General features: G+C 43.0%; 1 protein-coding gene across 5 annotated transcripts in view; it reads left to right on the top strand.

Annotated features, from left to right (window-relative positions):
• The window catches only part of LOC142814731 (lachesin-like), a 190208-nt gene that overhangs the window by 77679 nt on the left and 90561 nt on the right, over positions 1-21968 (top strand). For all 5 annotated transcript variants that reach the window (XM_075893973.1, XM_075893963.1, XM_075893966.1 and 2 more), the window contains exon 2: positions 13826-13959. In XM_075893973.1, coding sequence (XP_075750088.1) covers positions 13826-13959 — 134 coding nt within the window. The remainder of the gene's footprint in view (positions 1-13825; positions 13960-21968) is intronic.

Below are 21968 nucleotides of genomic sequence, written 5' to 3'. Positions count from 1 at the left end.
TTAGCCTGATAATGCACCGTTAGGGAATAAAAGCTCCTGGTTTCGTCAAATGGATTAGCTTCTTAAGAATTTGAAAATGACCTGAGCCATTCAACCTTTTTTTATATTTTTTTCTAGCAAGTAGAAAAAAAGCAAAAAAAAGATGTTAAACAAATAGAACACAGAGCATGTTACGACTGCTTCCTAAATAGTTTTTAGGAAGTGAAAGCACGAACAAGAAAAAAAGTGTTAGGACCTTCAAATACGCCGGCTGCGAAAGAGCACGTAGTGTGAACCCGTTTGTGAAACAAGTTTGAGAAGAACCGAGGACGAATGCGCAGCATCCCCAGAGTAGAGTGTATCTGCTAGTAGGGCGGATAAGCCTTGCAGAAACTCCACCTGCGCATTCATTCGATGCGTTTCTATTTCAATGGCTGCGGAAATTCTATTCCACAGCTGTATTGGTGTAAATTTAGCTCAAAAGGCGTTTCCATGCTTTCGCTTCTTCACCCCCCCCCCTCACAGGAAATAGTATTCCAAAAAAAGAGATAAAAAGCGTAGGTATTGGATAAAATAAGTAGCTTTAGTGGCAGAAGTTTGCTTCTTTGAGGAACGCAGGCGGTGTCAGGGAGGCGTGCGCCGGAAATGCTTTAACATCTTCGTAGATTCTTCGAAAGGGCTGTCATGGCAAAGCTCACTGAGTGCTTACTGTACTAAGCTACGTATGACGGCGGCATTGCAACACTGGAAGAATATAGCTATTTTAAGTACGCTTACATACTTGAAAAGGCTACAAACTGTTTTCAGTGATTCTTTTTTAGTTGTTGCGGTTGAGAAGTTTGGTGTCGAGAGGTGGGTTGACGAAGATATTGGACGACGATAGGTAATGTGCTCCTAAACTCTGCAGAGTGGCTGTAAGCTTTCTGCACAATAGTTCTTCGATAGCATCAGTTAAGTACCCTAATGCATGAAAGGCGAATCACTAGAATATGTTTTCGTCTTCTGCGATTCACCAGAACAATTGCAGCAGTATTGCGTCACGAAATATGAACCTGTCTCTGGTTGTACTGTCTCTTAAATGCTTGAATATTTTTGTTAGTACCTTTTCCAACTCCAGGCTCAGCTATCTGCGTCAGTCTACAATGTATACCCTATGCAATACTTTTCAATGTCGTAGGTTTCCAGCGTTTCTTCCTTTAATCCGATTTCACGCCAGTGGTGAGATCTTCGTTGCTCTAGTGCCTCCAGCAACCGCAAGTGTGCATGTCAAATTCAGGACGCATGTTTGGGCTAGTTGGTGCTCACTTGAAACTGCTATATCACATACTTCAGAGATGGCAAACAAGCGAATGCGACACACACAAGTTCTATGTGTGAAGTTCGCGCTATAGTAGTGGCTATTTCAAAAGCTGAAAATAAGTCTGACTTAGCTGATTTCACACTAAAACGAGCCATTCAGGGTCTACGGCACCCGACATACCCAACGTAGGCGGACATTCATGGAGATGTTGCATCTGCTTTAATTATTCCTGCCCCTCTAATTCGAGACTTATGAGAGGAGTGGCGCAGAAATATCCGAAATGTCAAATACAAATAGAACCACTTCTATTACAGTAACGGTATTGATTGCTTCAAAAGTGTGCAGTTCCAAGTTATGCTATATTTATTGTGTTTGAGTATTAGGAGTATCAGCACAGCCGCCTGTTTACACCAACACGTACTGTGGTCATAAAAGAACTCACGTTCAAAGCTATGCTTGATTGATTGTTAAGTGAGATTTAACGTCCTAAAACCACCATATGATTATGAGAGACGCCGTAGTGGAGGGCTGCGGATATTTGGACCACATGGGCTTCTTTTAGCGTGCACCAAAATCTCGGCACACGGGCCTACAGAATTATCACCTCAATTGAAAATGCAGCCGCCGCAGCCGGGATTCAATCCCACATACTGCGGGTAAACAGCCGAGTACCTTAGCCACTAGACAATCGTGGCTGGGGAAGCTATGCTTAAGGTTCGTATACTCGTATTTGGGTGCACGTGAAAGAATCCCTGTGCTCTAAATTCCTAGAGCCTTTCGCTGCGGCATTCTTCATAACCATATCGTAGTTTGAGGACGTTAAAACAGGTTTTAATATTACGAAACGATTACTCTAGTGTTAAAATAACACATAATTCAAGCGAAATATGGGTGCTTGAAGAGAGAAAACCTTGAGAAAGGGTTGTTGCTGGGGTCAATGCTTCGACAAGGGGACTTGTACTCCTCGAGCAACACCCCATCTTTAAGGCTTAATCATATGTTAAGTTCGTAGTACGCAGAAAAGGTCAATGAAAGACCGCAAGAAATTGAGTCGCCATATCACAATCCATTTCATGAAAATATGAACATTGTCCCTTCCATTTTGACGATACGTAGTGCTTCTCCACAATGTTACGCTACTTGCGGCAAAGCACGCTCTACAGGCCAAAACAATATGGCTTGCAGAACGTTGGGGGTAGGCGAGGTTAGCGCCCACTCGTCCACTCTGTCGTCAAGCTTCTCCCTCGCCTCTCTCGGCATGGCGCAGCCTTTTCTTCACTGCGGCCTCACTCTCTCCACGCCGCGAAGCAATGTGATCAGCGCTACACTACCAGACGGAGAAGCCTCGACTATTACTCGCGAAGAATAAAACGCGGTTAAAGAGAAAACCCTTAAGAAAGTGCCGTGTATGAAGGACTACAAGATAACGGAGTGATAATATCTCTAGATTTTACTTCCCAAAACTGCGATATTATTATGAGAGACGCCATAGGGGAGGTGCTTCGGAAATTTTGACCATCTGGTGTTCTTTATAGAGCACTGACATCGCACAGTACCCAAGCCTCTACCAGTTGCTAACGCATGATGTGACTGCAAAAAATTGCGCGAAAACGAGACAAGAACACAGAAGACACATGCACAAGTGCATACCAGCCACTGAAATTTTATTGAAGGAAACACACATATAAATAGCAAGAAATGACGTAAAACTTTGGATGTTGGCAGTTAGGTAATATCTCTTTACTTGATGCAATGTCATCGAAGGCCTCGCTACACGTGTGTCCCCATATTCGTGAATATAAAAAAAGCCTCGGCAACTTCTCTGGCTGTTTTTTTTTCTTTTTGCCGGGACAACACATTTTTCTCGAAGTAAATGGTGACACTTGCGCTTGTGCGTGTGCCTTCTGTTGTCTTGTCTGATTGTCGAGCAGTTTTGCAGGTATGAGTTACCAAATCACCCAGTGTTCACTCCTTTTAACGATAATGTGATTCGCAGTTTAACGAACGGGTACTTAGCTGAAACATATATTTATGACTTGAAATGCTCATTCCTGAAATGAAAAGCAAATGTACAGCATTCGTAGATGATTCGTGTTGGCAGCCAAATGAAATTAGCAAGTCGCCGCGCTGGTACAAGAAGATGAGTAGCTGAACTAGAAGCGTAGTAAACGGGAACCCAGTAACGACGAGCGCAAAAAAAAATTGTATAGTTGCAATAAATGTTAGCGAATAATTTAATATTTACGGCGAGTCCAGAGACAAAAAAAATAACATACATAGCTACCTATGCGAATGGGCGATGTTCCACACCCAACAAAGAAATTTTCCCCGACGCTTTTATGGGAGCATTTATTTAAGCAGGAGCCATTTCACGTGATACTTAATCTGCTCGCGCGCACATTGTGCTTTCACCTCCCTCTCTTGCGCACGCTTTATTCCTATAGCTGTGTCACCTCTCGAATGTTTGCCCATATTTTCAAGAATTTCTTTTTATTTCAGCCTCAGTTTGTGCTGTTTCCCGAACCCCACTCGTAGATATTCTTTCTTTATATTTTATTGTTTCTTACGCGCTTAAAACATCCTGCGTGTGCTTGTGGGGGAGTGCCGTACAAGTGGGTCCATTCGCACGAGCGCACTCGAGGCCATTTCTCGCCGGAGGTCGCAGAACGTTGGCCTTGCAAGTTTTATTACGCTGCTCTGGGGTAGGTCATCCCCTCCTCTCAACGTTCACAAGCAAGACCCCCCCCCCCCCCCCCCGCATCTGTGAGCACACGACGAGAGAGTTACGACGACACAACGTTGGTGCGGTAAGGGCTCCCCCGACCAAGACCGGCAACAAGGGACTGCCTCCCGGAGAGGCGATTATTGTGCGTCGTAAGACCCCTTCTTGTCTCCCACTCTCCGTATGAAAATTACCTTTGCCAGTTTAGTGGGCGCTTGCTTATACCCGGTAGTAACACGGGAGAGCGAAAGAGGAACCACTATAGAGGAAGAAGATAGAGTGGACATGAACTCCCTTTAAATCATGCACGTCTAAAACTAAAACAGTAATCTTAGTTTTGTTGCTCTCTGCCTGTTTCTCCCTCTCTCTCGTATACAGTCGTGCTTTCAAGAAAGCACAATCGACACCTGTTTTACGGTATTTCACATTCTTACGCCATTTATCACGCAACGAAGTTCGTTTTTTTTTGTTTCTCACTTCTGTAATACTATTTATATATGAGTACTCAGCTAACAAAATGTAGACAGTGCGGCGTGGGCGCCGTTGCACCAAGACAAACAAAACGGTAGACGCACTTGGGGTGCAGGACCGCCCATTCCGCGGTGTTTGTACGGCCAAGCGGCTCGTTACGGCACAGCCCTGATCTCACGGCCCGTGTGAAGTAGCGTTCGCGAAGCAGTGACCCACATTTTCTCGCACTACCTCGCTGCTACCCTTCGCGTGCCCGCCCTGCTACTACGGCCTGTGGTGCCCCCCGCTTGCCTCCTCCCCCGCGGGATAAGGTTATCGCGCACTCGCTGAAAAGGTGGAGGCATTTGTGTGTGTGTATGTGCGCATGCCTATATAGCGCCCAGGGCCATGTTTTAAACAGGAGGTGGGCTCTCCTCCTTCGTAGAGTACAAGATTATGCCGGGTTATTTTCTCCGAGACGACGAAAATGACTTATGTCCCGAGAAAACTTGGCGGACGAGAAAAAAGCGTTCTAAGGAGGACGCCGAGGAATAGAAAAGGAACAGGCTCCCCGTTTCTTCCAGTAGAATTGTCTGCTCCGCGAAGGCTACTTGATTTTTCTGCGTTTTATGGGCCAAATTTGTTGTTTCCATGAGATTCCCTTCGTTTGTATTTCTTTACATTTTTGAAATATTTGCGTGAGAACGTGATAAACAGCCGATTTCCTTTAGCTAAAAATTGATTTTCTTTCAAGCTGCAGAGGCGTACTCGCTTTGCAACCTTCTTTGTTTGCCATTTGTAGGGTCGCAGTGCGCGAGCTCTCTAATCGCATTTTCATCGCATAAAGGACCTAAAATCACCTAGAGGTCGAAATTCAGTTGTGGTGTTGCAGTTGTGCGCAAGCCTACGATGAACCTGTAGTTATGTTCACTATTTAAGATAGTGGTGTAATTGCGGAGATGCACGCGTTTGACGATCGATAAGAGACGTTCACTCGTTTTGTTGTTGCCTCTCCTTCGCTCCTTTTGTGAATTCATCTCTGGAGTAGGAGCAAAGTTTAACCGGCAGAACAGGTAGATTAGCCAGTTCTTAGACCGGCTTGCTATCTTGAGCTGGTGAAATGGGTGAGGGGAACAAACGAAGATAAAAAGAAATGTTGCGAAGAGAGAGAGATAAATGACAAAATTCATCTCTCCTTCTCACAAAGTGTTCCTCCTCGCAGGGCGTAGAGACACACTCCGCAGGAAGCACACGTATAACTGCTGCAGACAAACTGGTTCCGATTCATGCTCACAGAACGAGATGCGGGTACGGACGTCACGTGCAACGCTAGAGAAACCGAAAGGAGTGGCAGGAAGCATGGGATGACTTTTATATTTTGTGGCGCACCCGCATGTCGTAGTGCTGCCACCTTTGGCATTTCCGTGACAAAGCGGCGTGTGGCATTGTGCTGGCGTGGGTCGTAACCACATTCAAAACTCTATGCACGCGTTCATCCTCGGCATGCCAAGAAGAATACCGGAGGTGGTTTATGTTTTTAAGGCTTTGCTAACCATGCACTGACCGAAGTTAAGCTACTGCAAACAAGAGACTGTTTAAGGGGTTAAATGTAGCCGTAGCGTAAAAAAACACGGGGCCAAGGAAGAGGACAGGACATGTGCTTCCTGTCCTTGTCTTTTGTCCCTGTGTCTTGAGCGTCATTGCTTCACTGCATGCTTTGAAGCAACCAGCCCAAAAATAGGTACTCCTGAAAGGGAAACTGGTTTGGTCGCCAAACTACAGCAACCATACAAATATTGTATGTATACAAACTTGTGATTGTTCATTTTTTTTAAATTGTCAAAAATTCCAACGTGTTTTTTCCTTTGTGGAATCGCGTAGGTAGTTGCCACAAAAATAATGTCGCCAAAGACGCGTTGTTATCATGGCAATTGACGAAAAATTTGACAACAAAAACTCAATCATACCTCGGTACTTGAACCTTAATGAATGGAAAGGGAAGTAGCAAAGATAATACTCTACCACTTTTCAGAACAAAAGTCTAAAATTTATGTTCGCACGCTATTGAGCGTAGAACGCGGCACACGTCACCAGTAATTATTTCCGTTAAGCACAAAAGTGATTTACGAGATAAAACAAACACGAGGAGACAATATGAGTCTCTATTACCAGGGACGAACTATGTACGCGCACGTATAGATTGCAAGGCGACGTTTGGAAACAACACACATTACGATGAATCTCCAACCGTATGTGGACAATTAGGCTTATCGAATAACGTAGGAGGTGGATCGCGGGTGACGCGCTGATATGCCTGCCTGTTACCGAACTGCGGACAAACGTGCGAGATAGAACAATTATAGAAACAAATGTGACTCCCGCTTCAGCTGAGCTACTGGAAAGCCCGGCAGCGTTCACAACGGCGGCGCTTAGAGATAAGCGTGGCCTCGCGACGCGCACTCAATAATTTACCGTGTGTGCGATCCCAACCGAACGTCATGGCGGGAACAGAAGCCTTGGGCCCGCTCAGGGCGCATCAAAGATTCACGCGGACAAGTAGTCGGTTGGTCGCCGTGATTCATCTCGCCATTTCATTAAGATAAGCTGCAGCCGCCCACGGCGTGTTTCTGGTTCCCCCTGCATTGTACACCTACAGACAGCATGGTGTTTTTTTATTTTTTCCGGCAATCGCTGGGCAAGCAAACGATGGAACTGAGACTAGCAGCATTTTCGGTTCGCTATACTTCTTCGTAGTGAGCTGTAAACCTAGTCGGCCTATTACTGCCTAAAACGGACGTAAGGTCGGTTGGTTAGGTTTACTGCGGTTACGATAAGCAAGCCCGCTCTCGCGCTTGCTACTTATACTAATTTATTTTTTATTTATATTATTTATATGTGCTTAACCGGATTCTGTTTGCCTTCCTCACGGCATGAATGGAAGATTGTTTTTAGAGAGGCATAGTGAGAGCCTAAGGAAAATCGAAGCGACGTGGACACTGGGCTCTCGTAACGCCATTTCTAGAACACGAAAAGAAGACAGATTGTTTGTGCTTATTCTGGGCAAGCGTTTGTAATTAAGAGAAAACTTACTAGTACGTTGCAGACTGGCACTGCAATGAAAGTTGCTCTTTTTTTTTACGCTCAACAACATGGCAAAATGAAGTCCACATGAATATCGACATGAACAAGTGCCAAAAAAAAAGAAAACATGCAGGATTTTCGGCACTGACCAGAAAAACGCTAAAATGGACTGCAAAAAAAAAAACAGTTTATGCCTTTTTCACATATAGTCACACAGAAACGTCTTATACTGCTCGGCGCATGATCTCTCAAGCACATCATGAAGCAAAAATGTTGAGCTCCTTGTTTGTGAGTCTTCCCATTAATGCGAAATATATAATGTTTGTTATCGCCATTAATTTAGAAGTGCTCGTAAGCGCGTATTTGATTGGAAAGTCCTCACAAGAGTAAATGAATAACTCGAAGATGTAGACTAAGCTCAACTTGTAAATTTCTCATAAGAAGAAAATGTTTTTAAACGACGTGATTGAGCACAATGAAAAGTATGCACCACGCGTCGCTTAATTCCTTTTCGTATATTCGACGGTCTATTCTAACTTTATGGTCTTGTTTTCTAGGCCTTAGCAATAAGGATATCTATCAGGATGCTCTTACGATTAAACTCGAATTTTCATTCAAAGCGAAAAAAGAAAAAAAAACGAGACTGACAAGGTTTTGTATTTTTTATTGCTTTCATCTTTTGCCGATCTTCGACCTGCCTTCTAGACACTGATTCCACTGTTTTGTGTGTGTTCACAATCACGGGATAGAGCGGCACCGTCTCTCGTGCACCGAAGTTCAATGTACTCTTGCGAAAGCTTCAAGTGAAATCAGGGTTTACAGGGCCGCTCTGATGACAGAACAATGTAGTATTTTTTTTCTTCCCTCACTGATCTTTATTACTTTTTTGTACTTCTATCGAATAGCATAAATGATAGCAAAGAGGTAGCACACACCATTGTTAATATGCTGGTGACCTCCTCTCCCCTAAAAAAAAAACACAGATATGTCTTTCACGGGCCAGACGGCGCTTCGTTTGTCTGTCTGCGTTACATCTTGGTTCTGTTTTTTTTTCTTTTGCGCGTGCGTAATAGTTCATATCCAGAAATATCGGGACCAGATGATTTGTGCTTCAGTTTAATCAATCAAAAAAGTACCGATAAAAAGTTGTAGTTTGATTGTTTTGTGGATTTTAACATCATCAAAGCAAATCAAGCCTTAAGAGGTGCTGTATCGGAAAGCTTAAAATAACTCTCACTACCCATGGTTCTGTAAGATGCGCTGGCGAACACATCCGCTGTGTCAGGGACTGAATCGCGTCTTTCGGGACAGCGTCTTAGTGCCGCAACCACTAAGCCATCACGATGGCAGAAAAGTGCAGTGGTCACAACAATAAGCTGTCACTGTGGTAATACACGCCCATCCACTTAGCAGTAAAAAGAAGACACATGCCATTTAAAATATTTGCCTAACGTTCAAAAAATACCTGGCACACGTTGTCACTGTATATTGTCCTTCTGTCTTACTAAACATATTTACACACCATATAGATTGCGTATGAGTCATCGCTGATATTGTTGAGTGACTTTAATGCATTCTGTTGTGCAGGTATGCACAGACATTTTAGGTGCGTTTCTAGACTTCCTTTCGCATTTATTATTGGTTTCAGAACTGCACAAGCCTTTTGAATGTCTTTATTTATGAAGGTATAGTATGTAGCGAATGCACTGGCTATCGTCTGTCCTTTTTATTGAAATTTTCCGGCGCCTATTGTGATGTTTGTGAAGGGAAGGGGAGTAGCGGGCGTCAGTAAGAGCACCAAGATCACATACAAACTTTCAAAGCAAATTAAGACAAGAACATACTGAAACAACTGCCGTTGTAGGGGCTTGACGGCGCCCCGCCGCGTTGGTCTAGTGGGTAAAGTACTCGACTGCTGACCCACAGGCCACGGGATCGAATCCCAGCTGCAGCGGCTGTATTTTTGATGGAGGTGAAAATGCTGAAGACCCGTGTGGTCAGATTTGGGTGCACGTTAAAGAACCCTAGGTAGTAGAAATTTCCAGAGTGCTCCACCAGGATGTCTCTCAATCATATCGTAGTTTTGGAATGTTAAACTACATATTTTAATCAATCAATAAATCAATCAATAAATCAATCATTCGATCAATTAACAAACCAATCACCCACTCAATCAATCATTCAATCAATCAATCAATTATTCAATCAATAATTCAGTCATTGGGCTTAACGGCTACACTGAAGCGGTACTGTACATAGTGTCATGAGATTAAATCCCGGCCATAGGGGCCGTATTTAAATAGAACGAAATGCTCATACATTTACCTACTAAATTTTTAATGGGTGCTGAAGAATAACGTGTAGTAAAATTTATTTCGCAGGGCTCTACTACTGCATATCTCATGAACAGATCATGGTTTTCTCCCCAAGAAATCTTGAATGTATATGTATAAAAATAGAGTGGTAAGTCTCTTCGGAAGTAAATGAAGGCGCAAACCTACGCTTTATGATATATTGGAAAGAAACGAGAGAAAGGCAGAGACGTAGACTGAATTGCAAAATTTGGTTTGCTACCCTACGCTAAGAGAGAGGAAAAAAAATTGGGGGACCTTAAAGTTTCCCGTTTAGGAGTCGAACGTGATAGCGATTTCCTGTTCCCAGTGCGTACTTCAAACACTTAGTGAATTCAACCTTTTCGAACTTGCTATGTATTCACTACGTGGCCTTAAGGAAACAGTGATATTAGCGTGTGTTTTCTGTAGTGGGTGACTGGTTTTAAACCCTGAAGTCATTATGATAATCACATCCTCTGACGCCCGCTGGCAATAGACGTTTGTATACCGCTCAATATTGCTGCAATATATGTGATGTTGTATTGTGAAGGATGTATGCAGGACACGCGCGTTTGTAAAGAATGAGCTACTTTCCCTGCTTTTTTCAGGCAGAGGAAGCCCATTTCACTGTATTCACAAGGGGGCGCGTGGCCGTGTGGAAGAAGAACCACTTGTCACGTAAACGACACTGTTCGACCTTCACTTGGACTCGAAAACCTGAGTTCGATTCAAACTCCGGCCAGGATTTTTTTGTAATTTATTTTATTTGCATCGTTCTCATTTGTTTGGTCACGCATAAGATGGTTTTTCGCTCACAATCAACGACACCGACACTGACGCCGAAATTTCTGCGAAACGAGTTCTTTAACGCCATCGCCTTAATAAGGTCTTAAAAAAGAACAAAAATACCAAAGCAAGCGAGGGGAAAAAAAACGGCGAAAAGTTCATTGCTCGCGCTCCATACCTCGCGAACACAAAGTGGACTGTCTTCATCGGAGCTTCCTGACAGTTTGTTTTCGTCTCTTATTATTCTTATCGGCCACGCTACAACGCGTATTTTATCCTTTAGTTCGGGGTTGCTGCATGCTGAACGCGCTGGTGGAGAAAAATAGCACAATATATGCCAATCTGAGGGAAGAAAAGTTGAAAAGAAAATAAAGGAAAAATTGGATCACACTAAAGAACACAGAGGCGAGGTGGCCGGAAGGGATGGTTGGGCGATGGTCGAGACGTGTTATAAAATGGTACCGCCTTGCCGCAGCGTGTTCTCGTTTGAGGAAGCGCTGTTCTTTGCCAGTGACGTCGGAAGCATCCGGGCAATCCCCGATGCGGACCATCACGTGACGGATAGGACCCTTGGGTACTTTAGGCCTCCGACTCGGACGGTTCCTGGCTCCTCCGAACCAGCCCCTTCTACTGCACCCATTGCGTGCCAGCTTTTTGTTTTGTTTTTGGACGCGTTATGCACCCCTCGACTCAGTTGTTCATCCCGGTCTTGTTTTTCTGTTTTTAGTTTGTATATAGCTAGTATTTGCGTTTGGCGCCGTTTGCGGACACGTTCTCACTGTAGCCCACACGCGGTTATTTTATAACATGTAAACGTATCTTTGCTTTCTCAGCAACAAAGCAGCAACTTTCGGAAATCCCCCAATTTGTTGCCTTTGCCTTCATTACGTTTTATACATCGCTTGTCTGCTCTGCCTGTAACTATCTGCACAGCACCTGGCGGTCTTCGTTTTCTGCTTATCTGATGGCATCTTTCAGCGTGCCGATTATGTTCTGATGTCTTTCATTATCTATCTATTGGTTTTTATCCCCATATTTTGGAACAACGGTTATCCTTCGCTAAACGACAAAGATCAGCCGCTGACTCGTTAAGGCGCAGACGTTTGCTTTTACATAACGCCAATAAATGAAACAGTCATTATATATTATGACAACTTTTTTATTCAACTTGGTGAACAAAAAGAGGAAAAGAAACCGATGTCGCTTATGCCTTTGCTGAAGACAATATTTTCTTCTCAATGGATGTATTTTATCGATCCTCCCTTGCCCCCCTTTGAAAGCTTTCTGCAGCCAACATGATTTAGCACGGCCTCTGCAATCGGAGAGCTTTCTGTACGTGACCTGGTTATGCACTACCTCTGTGGTCGACCTACTTATAGCATGTGACGACATCATATGACGAAGTCACTGCATGACGTCACTTTTTGTTGCGTAAGACATAAGTTATCGTGGTATATGACGTCTAGTTGGTGTCAATATGGGGACGTGATCACTTGATGCTGATTTGTTTCATCTATCGTTTTCACACCGACGTCAAAAGTCAGTTTTCGCGTTTGATGAGGCATCGAAAGCTTTCACATTACGATCTAGTGGCTAAGGTACTTGGCTGCTGAACAGCTGGTCAAGAGATCGCATGCCGGCTGCGGCGGCTGCATTTTCGATGGAGACGGAAATGTTGTAGGCCCGTGTGGTGTAACATAATTCAATGTACCATAAGTCTATCGATTAAAGAAATAAACACGAACTTCTATTGTTTTTAGTACGCCAAGAGCAATGCACAGCTTGACATCCCGTGGCTAGGTAAAGCTACTAACACCGCAGCGGCATTTATCCAAGAAAAAGACAGATATCACGAAAAGCTTAAATAATAATTTGACGAAGTAGTTATATTGAACGCCTTAAAGAAAAGCACTAAGATTCATCGTCAACGCCTACGGCAGGGATGCATCTATTACCAACCTGAGATATTTAAGCAGACTTCCAACTATAGAATCCCGCAAGAAACTGCCCCGCCGCGGTGGTCTAGTGGCTAAGGTTCTCGGCTGCTGACCCGCAGGTCGCGAGATTGAATCCCGGCTGCGGCGGTGCATTTCCCATGGAGGCGGAAGTGTTGTAGGCCCGTGTGCTCAGATTTGAGCACACGTTAAAGAACCCCAAGTGGTCGAAATTTCTGGAGCCCTTCACTATGGCGTCTCTCTTAAGGTGATTTTAGGACATTAAACCCCACAAATCAATCAATCATTCAATCAATCAATCAATCAATCAATGCCGCTGTTTGTTAAGAATGAGCTACTGTTAACCACTACTAGTGGTCATACAAGCTACTATTCGGCTGCATACAAGCGACCTCAACGTAAACAAACGGGAGTATCTGTTTACTTGGACCATGAAGTTTTATATCATCGTTCATGAACAAAGATACCATTTATACCAACATTGAATCTGGTAAGATGGATCGAGTGTCTGCCTTTGCACGGTTGTTATTGTATGTCATACTTCAATGTAGTTGTTCCTGCTCCAATTTTGTATCGCATTTTATTCTTCCTTTCCGATTTCTTTTTCCACAGATTACATTAAATGCGTTTGCCCACTGGATTCAATTGACTTGGCCTGTTTGTTTACACAGACATCTTTTAATTCAAACGAACCGCTTGAAATATAGCGGTTATACATTCAAGTTGCGTTCTCGCTGGCACCGTGGCGCCATTGTGGCAAGAATATTTTTGTGACTCGACGACCACGGTGGTAGTTCAGCTGCCGAAACAACGGAGCGAATTGAATGCAGGGTTATGCTAGTCACGCTCTACACAATGAGTGTTGCGCACACAAACGTGACAGCGAAAGCATCACACGTGACAGGATCACATGCCGGCTGCGGCGGCTGCATTTTTTGATGGAGGTGAAAATGCTGTAGGCCCTTGTGCCCAAATTTAGGTCCACGTTAAAAAAGCACAGGTGGTTGATATTTCCCCAGCCCTCCACCACGGTGTCTCTCATAATTTTATGGTGCTTTCGGGACGTAATACCACACATATTGATTAATCAATCAGTCAATTCAATATTTTACACTGACAAGCGAACAAAGAAATAATTTGTTGAGATGGGTGTTTTGTGCAACAACGAATTGTCGGGTGCCCAAGAAGCTTCACAACTTGGTCTTCTTGTCTCGTTCAGGGATTCGTGGCAACAAGGCCGCTGGAACGTCGCAGACAGAGCCCGAGTTTGCAGAGCCGATCCAGAACATCACCGTGCCGGCAGGACGCAAAGTCACACTCGCCTGCGTCGTGGAGAACCTCAACAATTACCGGGTCAGTGCACGCCTACCTGTTCTGAGGCAGCCAGCCACTCTCGACCGTATTAACTCGACTGCAATGGTATTTCAGTGCATTATTAAAAATTTGGGCGACATTTATTTTTATAGGAACGGTGGACCTTGCCTGTAAATGAATTTGAAAAGAACCAGATGACCAGAAGAACCAGAACCAGAAGAATCAGTAATAACCAGATGGTTTGTTGTTAAAACAAATTGCAACTCGAGTGCTTTTTTAGCCATGACGCTTGGTAATTTCAGCGCGTATTGGCTGACGGAAAAATATTTCACAATTACTTCCGATTTCCGTGCCCAATTCGCTGTACGTGTGTTAAAAACGCTGAGCACAGTTTAATATAAGGCTAACAATATAAGGTTTAATTTAAGGCTTATAACATAAGCGCAGCCGAACGGTCGTTTCGCGATCTGCCATGGTGAAAACAATTTTGTTGGGAGGGGGCTTGGGGCCGATGTGCCACCACCTGGCTACGCCACTGCTTTGCATAGAAGCGCAAGAAGCGATGTCACCTCTGTGTTACACACGGCATGAGCGAACGAGTGCTGACGTGCTAACCCTTGTTGGTTGTTACTGGTGCGAATTCATTTGTATGCAGTGCGACACGCCTTATTATGCCCTCGTTTGAAGCGAGACTGTGAGCGGCGCGGTAAACGACGTGAACAACACTCGTTCGCTGACAAAGACCTGAGAGCCCCTTTATTGCGTTATTATTGATTCGGGCACACGAAATTCCTCTTTCTAAATGACATCGTTCATATTTTCACTCAGCGCTATTTCAGTGAGAAGCTGTCGCATTGAAATGATACCATGATTGCGCTTTGAAATAGTTTTGCCCATCGAGACAGTTACATAGAAAATAAGTCGTTCAAGAACAGGAATAAAACAAGAAAAATAGATGGGCGGAAGCGGAAAAGACCAGAAGAAAAGAGCGGAAGTCGTTAAGAGGGGGTAACGACAGAATCGACATTATGTGGGAGGAAATAGTAATAAATATAAAAAACGTTGCTGATGACCGTGAAGACTGGGTGAATGAAATTGTCGAAACGAAACACATAGAATAGTGCGGCACGTTCAAGATGCCCGGCGAAGATTTTCCAAGAAGCCAACACTTAAAACAGTTTTGGCTGAAAGGAAGAACAAGCTATTGCAGCGATAGAGCCGCGTTTGACAATATCATTCCCCTCCCCAAACCCATACGAGGCAATCAATGTTTTGACCGGAAAAATAAGCTCGGTCCGAGGTCGCCTGGGGAAACCCAGAGAGCTCCCCGACAATGGCGCGACGATGCACTTGCGTTGTGTGTTTGTGCGTGCGTGTCATAGATTGGACCTCTTTGCAACACACACAGCACAGAAGAGAGAAAAGAAGAGAGAACCGTTTTAGAAAAACGCGCGGAGAACGGCGGTCGTGGTGGCGGCAGTAACAAAGCGCCCAGACACTGACAAAGAAGCCATTTCGTAGGCGCCAAATTTTGTCGTTGCTTCGATTTTTCGTGTACTGTTCATTTCTTTCTCTCAATTTTTGAAGTTTTCTGATTTCGCAACCCCATTTTATATTATTTTATTTTTTTGTTGGGGATACGCACAAGCATGCTCAGGGTCTGGATAAAGCAGGCCGGAACGAGAGAAGGTAAAAGAAGGACGCAATCATCGCACACGGAGCGACGGGATTCTTTTAGGCTGCGTAAAAACGCAATTGAGAAAGGGACTCCTTCGTACGGCGTCTATGACTTGGAAGACCTGTATAGCCCAAATTGAAGACTCCCGCTCTCCTTCCGCACATTCCCGTACAGCGTTGACCCCCTTCCCTATTTTTCTTACTGGTTTTTTTCTTCCTGTGTGTATCTTAATAGAACTGAAAAGAGAAATAAGGAATGAGAATTTTTGGGTGGTGACCGTCGCCTGGAATGGGCAAACGGTGCAGCCGTCGGCTAAGGGATAAAATAAAGTGGCGGGACAGCTACGGAAGAAGTCGAGATAAAAAAGTGAAGCGAGATCGGGAATATGTTTAGCACCAATAACCAAATAAGCTGAAGTGTAACGCGAAGGTGCTATAGAAACAGAAAAGGCTAAGCAAAAAGTACAAGCGAAGATAAACAATTTCGCGCGTACAACTCATTGAAAAAAAAAAAACACCGTAAGAAAACGAGAGTAGTAAAGGATTTGGTGAATGAACGGGGAGCTCATTTATGAGCATCGATATGGCGGGAAGTGAACAGCCAACAAGCGCCGATGAGAGCAGCGGCACCTTCTGTTTCGCAGCAAACGACGCCCATGTTCTTAAGCTGGCCCGAAGCGCATGATCCGACTGCTGTAGTGATGACGGCCAATTTCTGCTAGCCGGGTTTTGACGATCGGGCTAAAGTGTACACATGCGTTGCCCCTGCGATCTCCACAATGAGTTGCGATACAGGGTTCCGCACGTATACATCCGAGGAAGTGAACCAAAGAAAGCAAACTTGGCAGTGTGTTTGCATGGCACGGTTGCTCCGCTTCCGTTCTGTCTTAGAATTGCTCCGTGTCGTAGAGTGCGAGCCCCGCCGCGGTGGTCTAGTGGCTAAGGTACTCGGCTGCTGACCCGCAGGTCGCGGGTTCGAATCCCGGCTGCGGCGGCTGCATTTCCGATGGAGGCGGAAATGTTGTAGGCCCGTGTGCTCAGATTTGGGCGCACGTTAAAGAACCCCAGGTGGTCGAAATTTCCGGAGCCCTCCACTACGGCGTCTCTCATAATCATAGCGTGGTTTTGGGACGTTAAACCCCACAAATCAATCAATCATCGTAGAGTGCGAGTTCATTCGAGACTCGATTGAGAAGATAGCCGGAATGGGAAGTAAGAAGCATTCAAAGAGGGGAGATGGAGTAAGACGAAAGAGAGGGGTGACGGAGAAGAAAAGACTTGACGAGTAAGTAGGCAGTTTCGGTGTCGAAGCCATTTCTCGCTTATAACTCGCGGTGCTATTGACTACCTGGGGTTTCTTGTTTTGTTTTTTCGTGTCATTATCTCAGGCACAGACGAATGTGAAAGTTAATTTGATTTTTGTGGAAAGAATGGATTGTGTTGCAAGTTCCTGCCATTAAAGGAAGTTAGTTAAATATTTTTTGCCATGTTTGTCCTCCAATTTGCTACTCCAGAACGCAATACTTTCCAAAATGAGGTTGATTAAGATCATGAAGATGCTGAGGTCATTTCCATATTATTTTTGTAGTGTTGCAACCATATTGACGCGAAGTGTTTAGAATTGCGCGAAGAGCAGCAGTCATTTTCAATGCAACAAGGCCGGAAGAAAGCTTTAACACCTAGCATTGGAGTAGTATGATAATTTTAAATGTTTATAGAATAGTGTAAGAGGACACATGTGCTTTGTACGACGAATTCGTTGTATTTAGTAAAAGTAGACCTAGGTTATGCCGTAATTGAAGAGTTGAATGCAGCATGCTAGAATTTAAGCAGAGTACTTAAGAAACGTCCAATTTGTAATGGTCTGAGAGCGTCACTTTGAACTCGGCGTATTGGCATTTTCTGTGCTAAAAGAAGCGTCCACTCCTGAACCCTCCCAGCCGACAGCTTTTTTTGGAAACGTTTTCATCGCTTTTACTGTAACTTTCTACATATACTTCTTTCTTTCTTTCTTTCTTTCTCTTCGAAAGGCGAAGATAGCGTATTATGAAAAATTGTTTTCTGGTATCTGTACAAGGTACCCCGATGCAGCTTGGAAAGCAATAAACAGTGTTTTAGGACGCCACAAGGCAGACTTCATGCCACGTGAAATTACGTTAAATAATCGTGTACTAACTGGTGCACTACTTGCCGATTCTTTCAATAAATATTTCACTTCTGGTATACCGCCAGTTAAGAATACCCTGCAAATGACTAGCTCAATTATTAGAAATGCTGAAAGCATATTTCTCAACCCGGCAGACGAACCAGAAGTATTCAGAACATTTATGAGTCTTAAGAATAGCAGTGCATTAGATATTGACAATCTTCAGATCGGTCCCATAAAATTTGTTTTAGAGCATTTAGCCCCTGTACTTGTGTACATATTTAATTTAGCAGTAGAGTCCGGGGAATTTCCCCGTGAAATGAAGCGCTCTCGTGTGTCTGTTCTGTTTAAAGGTGGCGACAAAAACATGCTGGGAAATTATCGCCCAATATCGATTATTCCGGTGTTTGCTAAGGGTTTCGAAAAAATGCTACATTCCAGATTATCCAACTTTTTCACTAGAAGTGACATTATAAGCGACGCTCAGTTTGGTTTCCGTAAAGGAAGGTCTACGGAGTTAGCTTTGTTAAGGCTAAAAGAAATTATTTTAGAGAACATCGAAAACAGGCTATTTACATTAGGTTTGTTCATTGATTTCACCAAGGCTTTCGATTCCATTGACCATAGCACGTTACTTCTTAAGTTAGAAATCTATGGTGTTCGAGGCACTCCCCTGGCTTTAATAAAATCATATTTAGCAGAACGATCACAATGTGTGTGTTTAGGTAACCATCACTCATCTTCATTGCCTGTCAGTAGAGGTGTCCCGCAGGGAAGTGTATTAGGGCCCCTTCTTTTCAATGTTTTTATAAATGATATTGTTAATATCAACAAGTCGGTAAAATTTATAATATATGCTGATGATGCCACGGTCTTGTTCTCCGGCGCAGATACAGATAGGTTGATAGAAAGTTGTAATCGTTTCTTTTGCAATATTACATCATGGTCACTATCAAATAAACTTAAAATTAACCCTAAGAAAACGAAGGTTATAATATTTAGAGCTAGAAATAAATTTCTGAACGTTAAACAAGATATTATTTGTGCAGATCAAAAAATAGATATTGTAGAAGAACATAAAATTCTCGGTGTAACATTTTCATCTCATCTAAGTTGGGACTCTCACGTAAGTCATTTATGCAAGAAACTTTCTTTTACAGCGGGAGCTCTGTCGCGTTGTCGAGAAATTCTCCCTACACAAATAAAAGTCAGCATATATCAAGCACTGTTTCAATCACATATAAGTTACTGCAGTCTGGTTTGGCTTACTACAACTCAACGCAACATCAACAGAATATTGGTTTTGCAGAAGAAAGCTGTCCGTCACATTGCCAACACTGGTTATTTATCACCGACATCGGCATATTTTCGCAAGTACAGTATAATTAAAATCCAATATATGTACGAGTTCCGTATCCTACGATCATTTTACATATGTTCTTCTTCATTTAAACAATTTATCGAGTTAACTGCTGCACTGCAACGCAACAGTCATGCTATCAATACTCGTAATGTAGGAGGATGGCTCATACCGCGCTTTCGCACTGACTATAAACTGCAGTCATTGAAATATAACCTCCCATGCATTCTTAAAAAGCATAATCATTTACATAAACCTGCGCTAAATACATTACGTGAAATATTTCTGAATTACTAATGTATTTCAATTATTTGTTAATGTTGTACTACATTTCACTGTATATTGTTGTATATGATTAGCTATCATGCTTTCTATTATTATATTGTGTTGATATTAGTGTTTCGTGTAGTTTACTGCTAGAATTACAGGTGTACTATTGCTTGTACTATTACAGGTGTACTATTGACTGTGTTCCTTGTACTTGTAGTATTAAAAATTTCTTTTCTGTAAATAAATTTTGGTATTCTGTTGGTCTTGTTCGTTGTTAGAGATGTGTTTTAGTCAAAAAAATCATTCCCTGTTACGCTTACACAGATATTGTTATATGCTTTGTTTTTGTAAATATTTTTGTACAATGTGTGATATATCTTGCAATTTGGTGCAAATATTTTTACCGGTCACTTGTTGCCATGTCATTGGTCTTCTGGGCCCTAGTCAAGCTGTTTCATTACAGCTTTTAGCCCAGGAGACCATCCAGAATGTAATGTTTTCGTTTATTCTGGAAATAAAAAGAAATAATAATAATAATATACAACAAGTGCTGTAAACCTACCCTTATTCGTATTTGTCTTATTTTCGCTCGCGCCTATTGCTGTTTATTTTTGTGCGCCACTTGAAAACAATAGTTAGTCACCTAGGCGTTTTGCCGGGAGCCTTCTACTTCCAGTGGTCGGCGCTCGAGTGTACTTCGCAGGCGCAAGTCGGGTTCGGTACTCGTGACCCAAGACGGCAATAGAACGCTATCCCAGCACGCCGTAAGCTGCTCAGTGCAGCGTTATGGCACGAGATCGCCTGGGCGGCCCACACTCGGGGGCCCCCCCATAGATGCAGTTCATCGTGTTAATTTGACTACCAAATGAGCGCCATAGCCGAACACCATCCGCTACTCAAACACGAAAGAGCTGCTACATCTTCTTCACTCGGCCTCGGAAAGCAGTCTTCACCCCTCGCCAAGGCATCGTCGTTGTCGTAGTCGTGCTTCCTTCCTTCTTTCTTTCTTTCTTTCTCGTCATTTTCATCGCCTCCCATGCCTGTTCAACCGTGGCTCCCACATCATCGTTGCGGAGTTTGCGTGCCTCCGTAGCTTTCTCCTTCTCGCGCCCCCATCGCGTGCTTTAGAAGGAAAGGAGCAGGGTGGAGAGAGAGGAATGAATTGACTTTATGGCAACACGGGAGCCCAGTCAAGCGCGCAGTTTGCGCTCGCCTATTGACATACGACGCACGAGTATATGTACAGCTGTTTGGTTCTCGAAACTGCCTCCATGTTTTTACCATGTTGCGAAATCCCCTTTTCTGTTAGTTGCCGTGCATTTGAATCATATATTATAGTTGATATATTATATATATATATATATATATATATATATATATATATATATATATATATATATATATATATATATATATATATATATATATATTGTTAACTATGTAAGAGCTTACAAAATCACTCAAAACACTGCAATTCCTTAGCAAGAAGAATATGTCAAGACAGAAACGGAGTGCTGACCGGAAGAATAGCGCTTAGTCATAACGCTGATTCATTATTATTATATGGAACAGCATGAAGAAGTGTTATTTGTTGCTGTATCGTGCAGTAGACGGACTGCTCGATACAGCTTCGACCGACCGTACAGCATCTTCACCAGATGTGTCAGAGTCAGAGGGTCGTGATGCTGTCTTAGCGGATTGCAGAATACAATAAATAGCCAGCTATATATATATATATATATATATATATATATATATATATATATATATATATAGCACGCCAGCTTGGTCTGAGTGAATGTATTACACTCAGACCAAGCTGGCGTTTAGTATTAATGTTTTAAACTCTGAACAGAGACGATACATAATAAGTAGTATTCCGCTCCCGTTATGCCAGGTGTGACACTATAGGATCGCAAATTCAACTTGTTTGTGGAAAAATAAAAACAACTAGAGAACAATAAGTATTTAGGAGTATTATTGGGCTGCCATTTAAACTGGAGCCACACAAATCTAATTAATATATGCACCAAATTTGCGTTCGCTTGCTTTTTGAATATAAAATGCAGAAAACGTCTTAATCTTAAAGTACTAATAATTGTTTCATTTTTGATATTTCTCTGGCACACTATATATTGTTCTGAATTATGATATGGTGTATATAAAATATATTTAGACCCTTTAATTCAATTCATTTACGAGAAAGTGCCTTGCGCATTACGACATACACACCGCACGGTGATAATACCTTGCTTTACAATCAATTCCATATGCTACCATTCTCCATGACAACTAATATGAAAGGGGTCATTCTGATGAATGGAAAGCAAGCCTTCTACTCTTCGACCACTTCGGTAGAACTGGGCCATTCTGAGAAATAATATTTTACTTGGGAATCGCTAGTTATCACCAAGTTTGTTCACTACACCTAATCTTGACCCAAGGATCACAACAAATATAAATTTCAACCTACCAGTTACTCGGAACACGTACGGCACAAGACTGCTCACTTTTCATAACGTGAAAACCTAGAACGCACTACCCTTGGAAGCAATAATGGCCAATGATTTCACGTCTGGGGTGAAAAAATTGTGC

The sequence above is a fragment of the Rhipicephalus microplus genome, chromosome 1 (genome assembly GCF_043290135.1).
Source record: "Rhipicephalus microplus isolate Deutch F79 chromosome 1, USDA_Rmic, whole genome shotgun sequence".
Lineage (NCBI taxonomy): Eukaryota > Metazoa > Arthropoda > Arachnida > Ixodida > Ixodidae > Rhipicephalus > Rhipicephalus microplus.
This window is presented reverse-complemented; position numbering and strand designations above follow the sequence as displayed.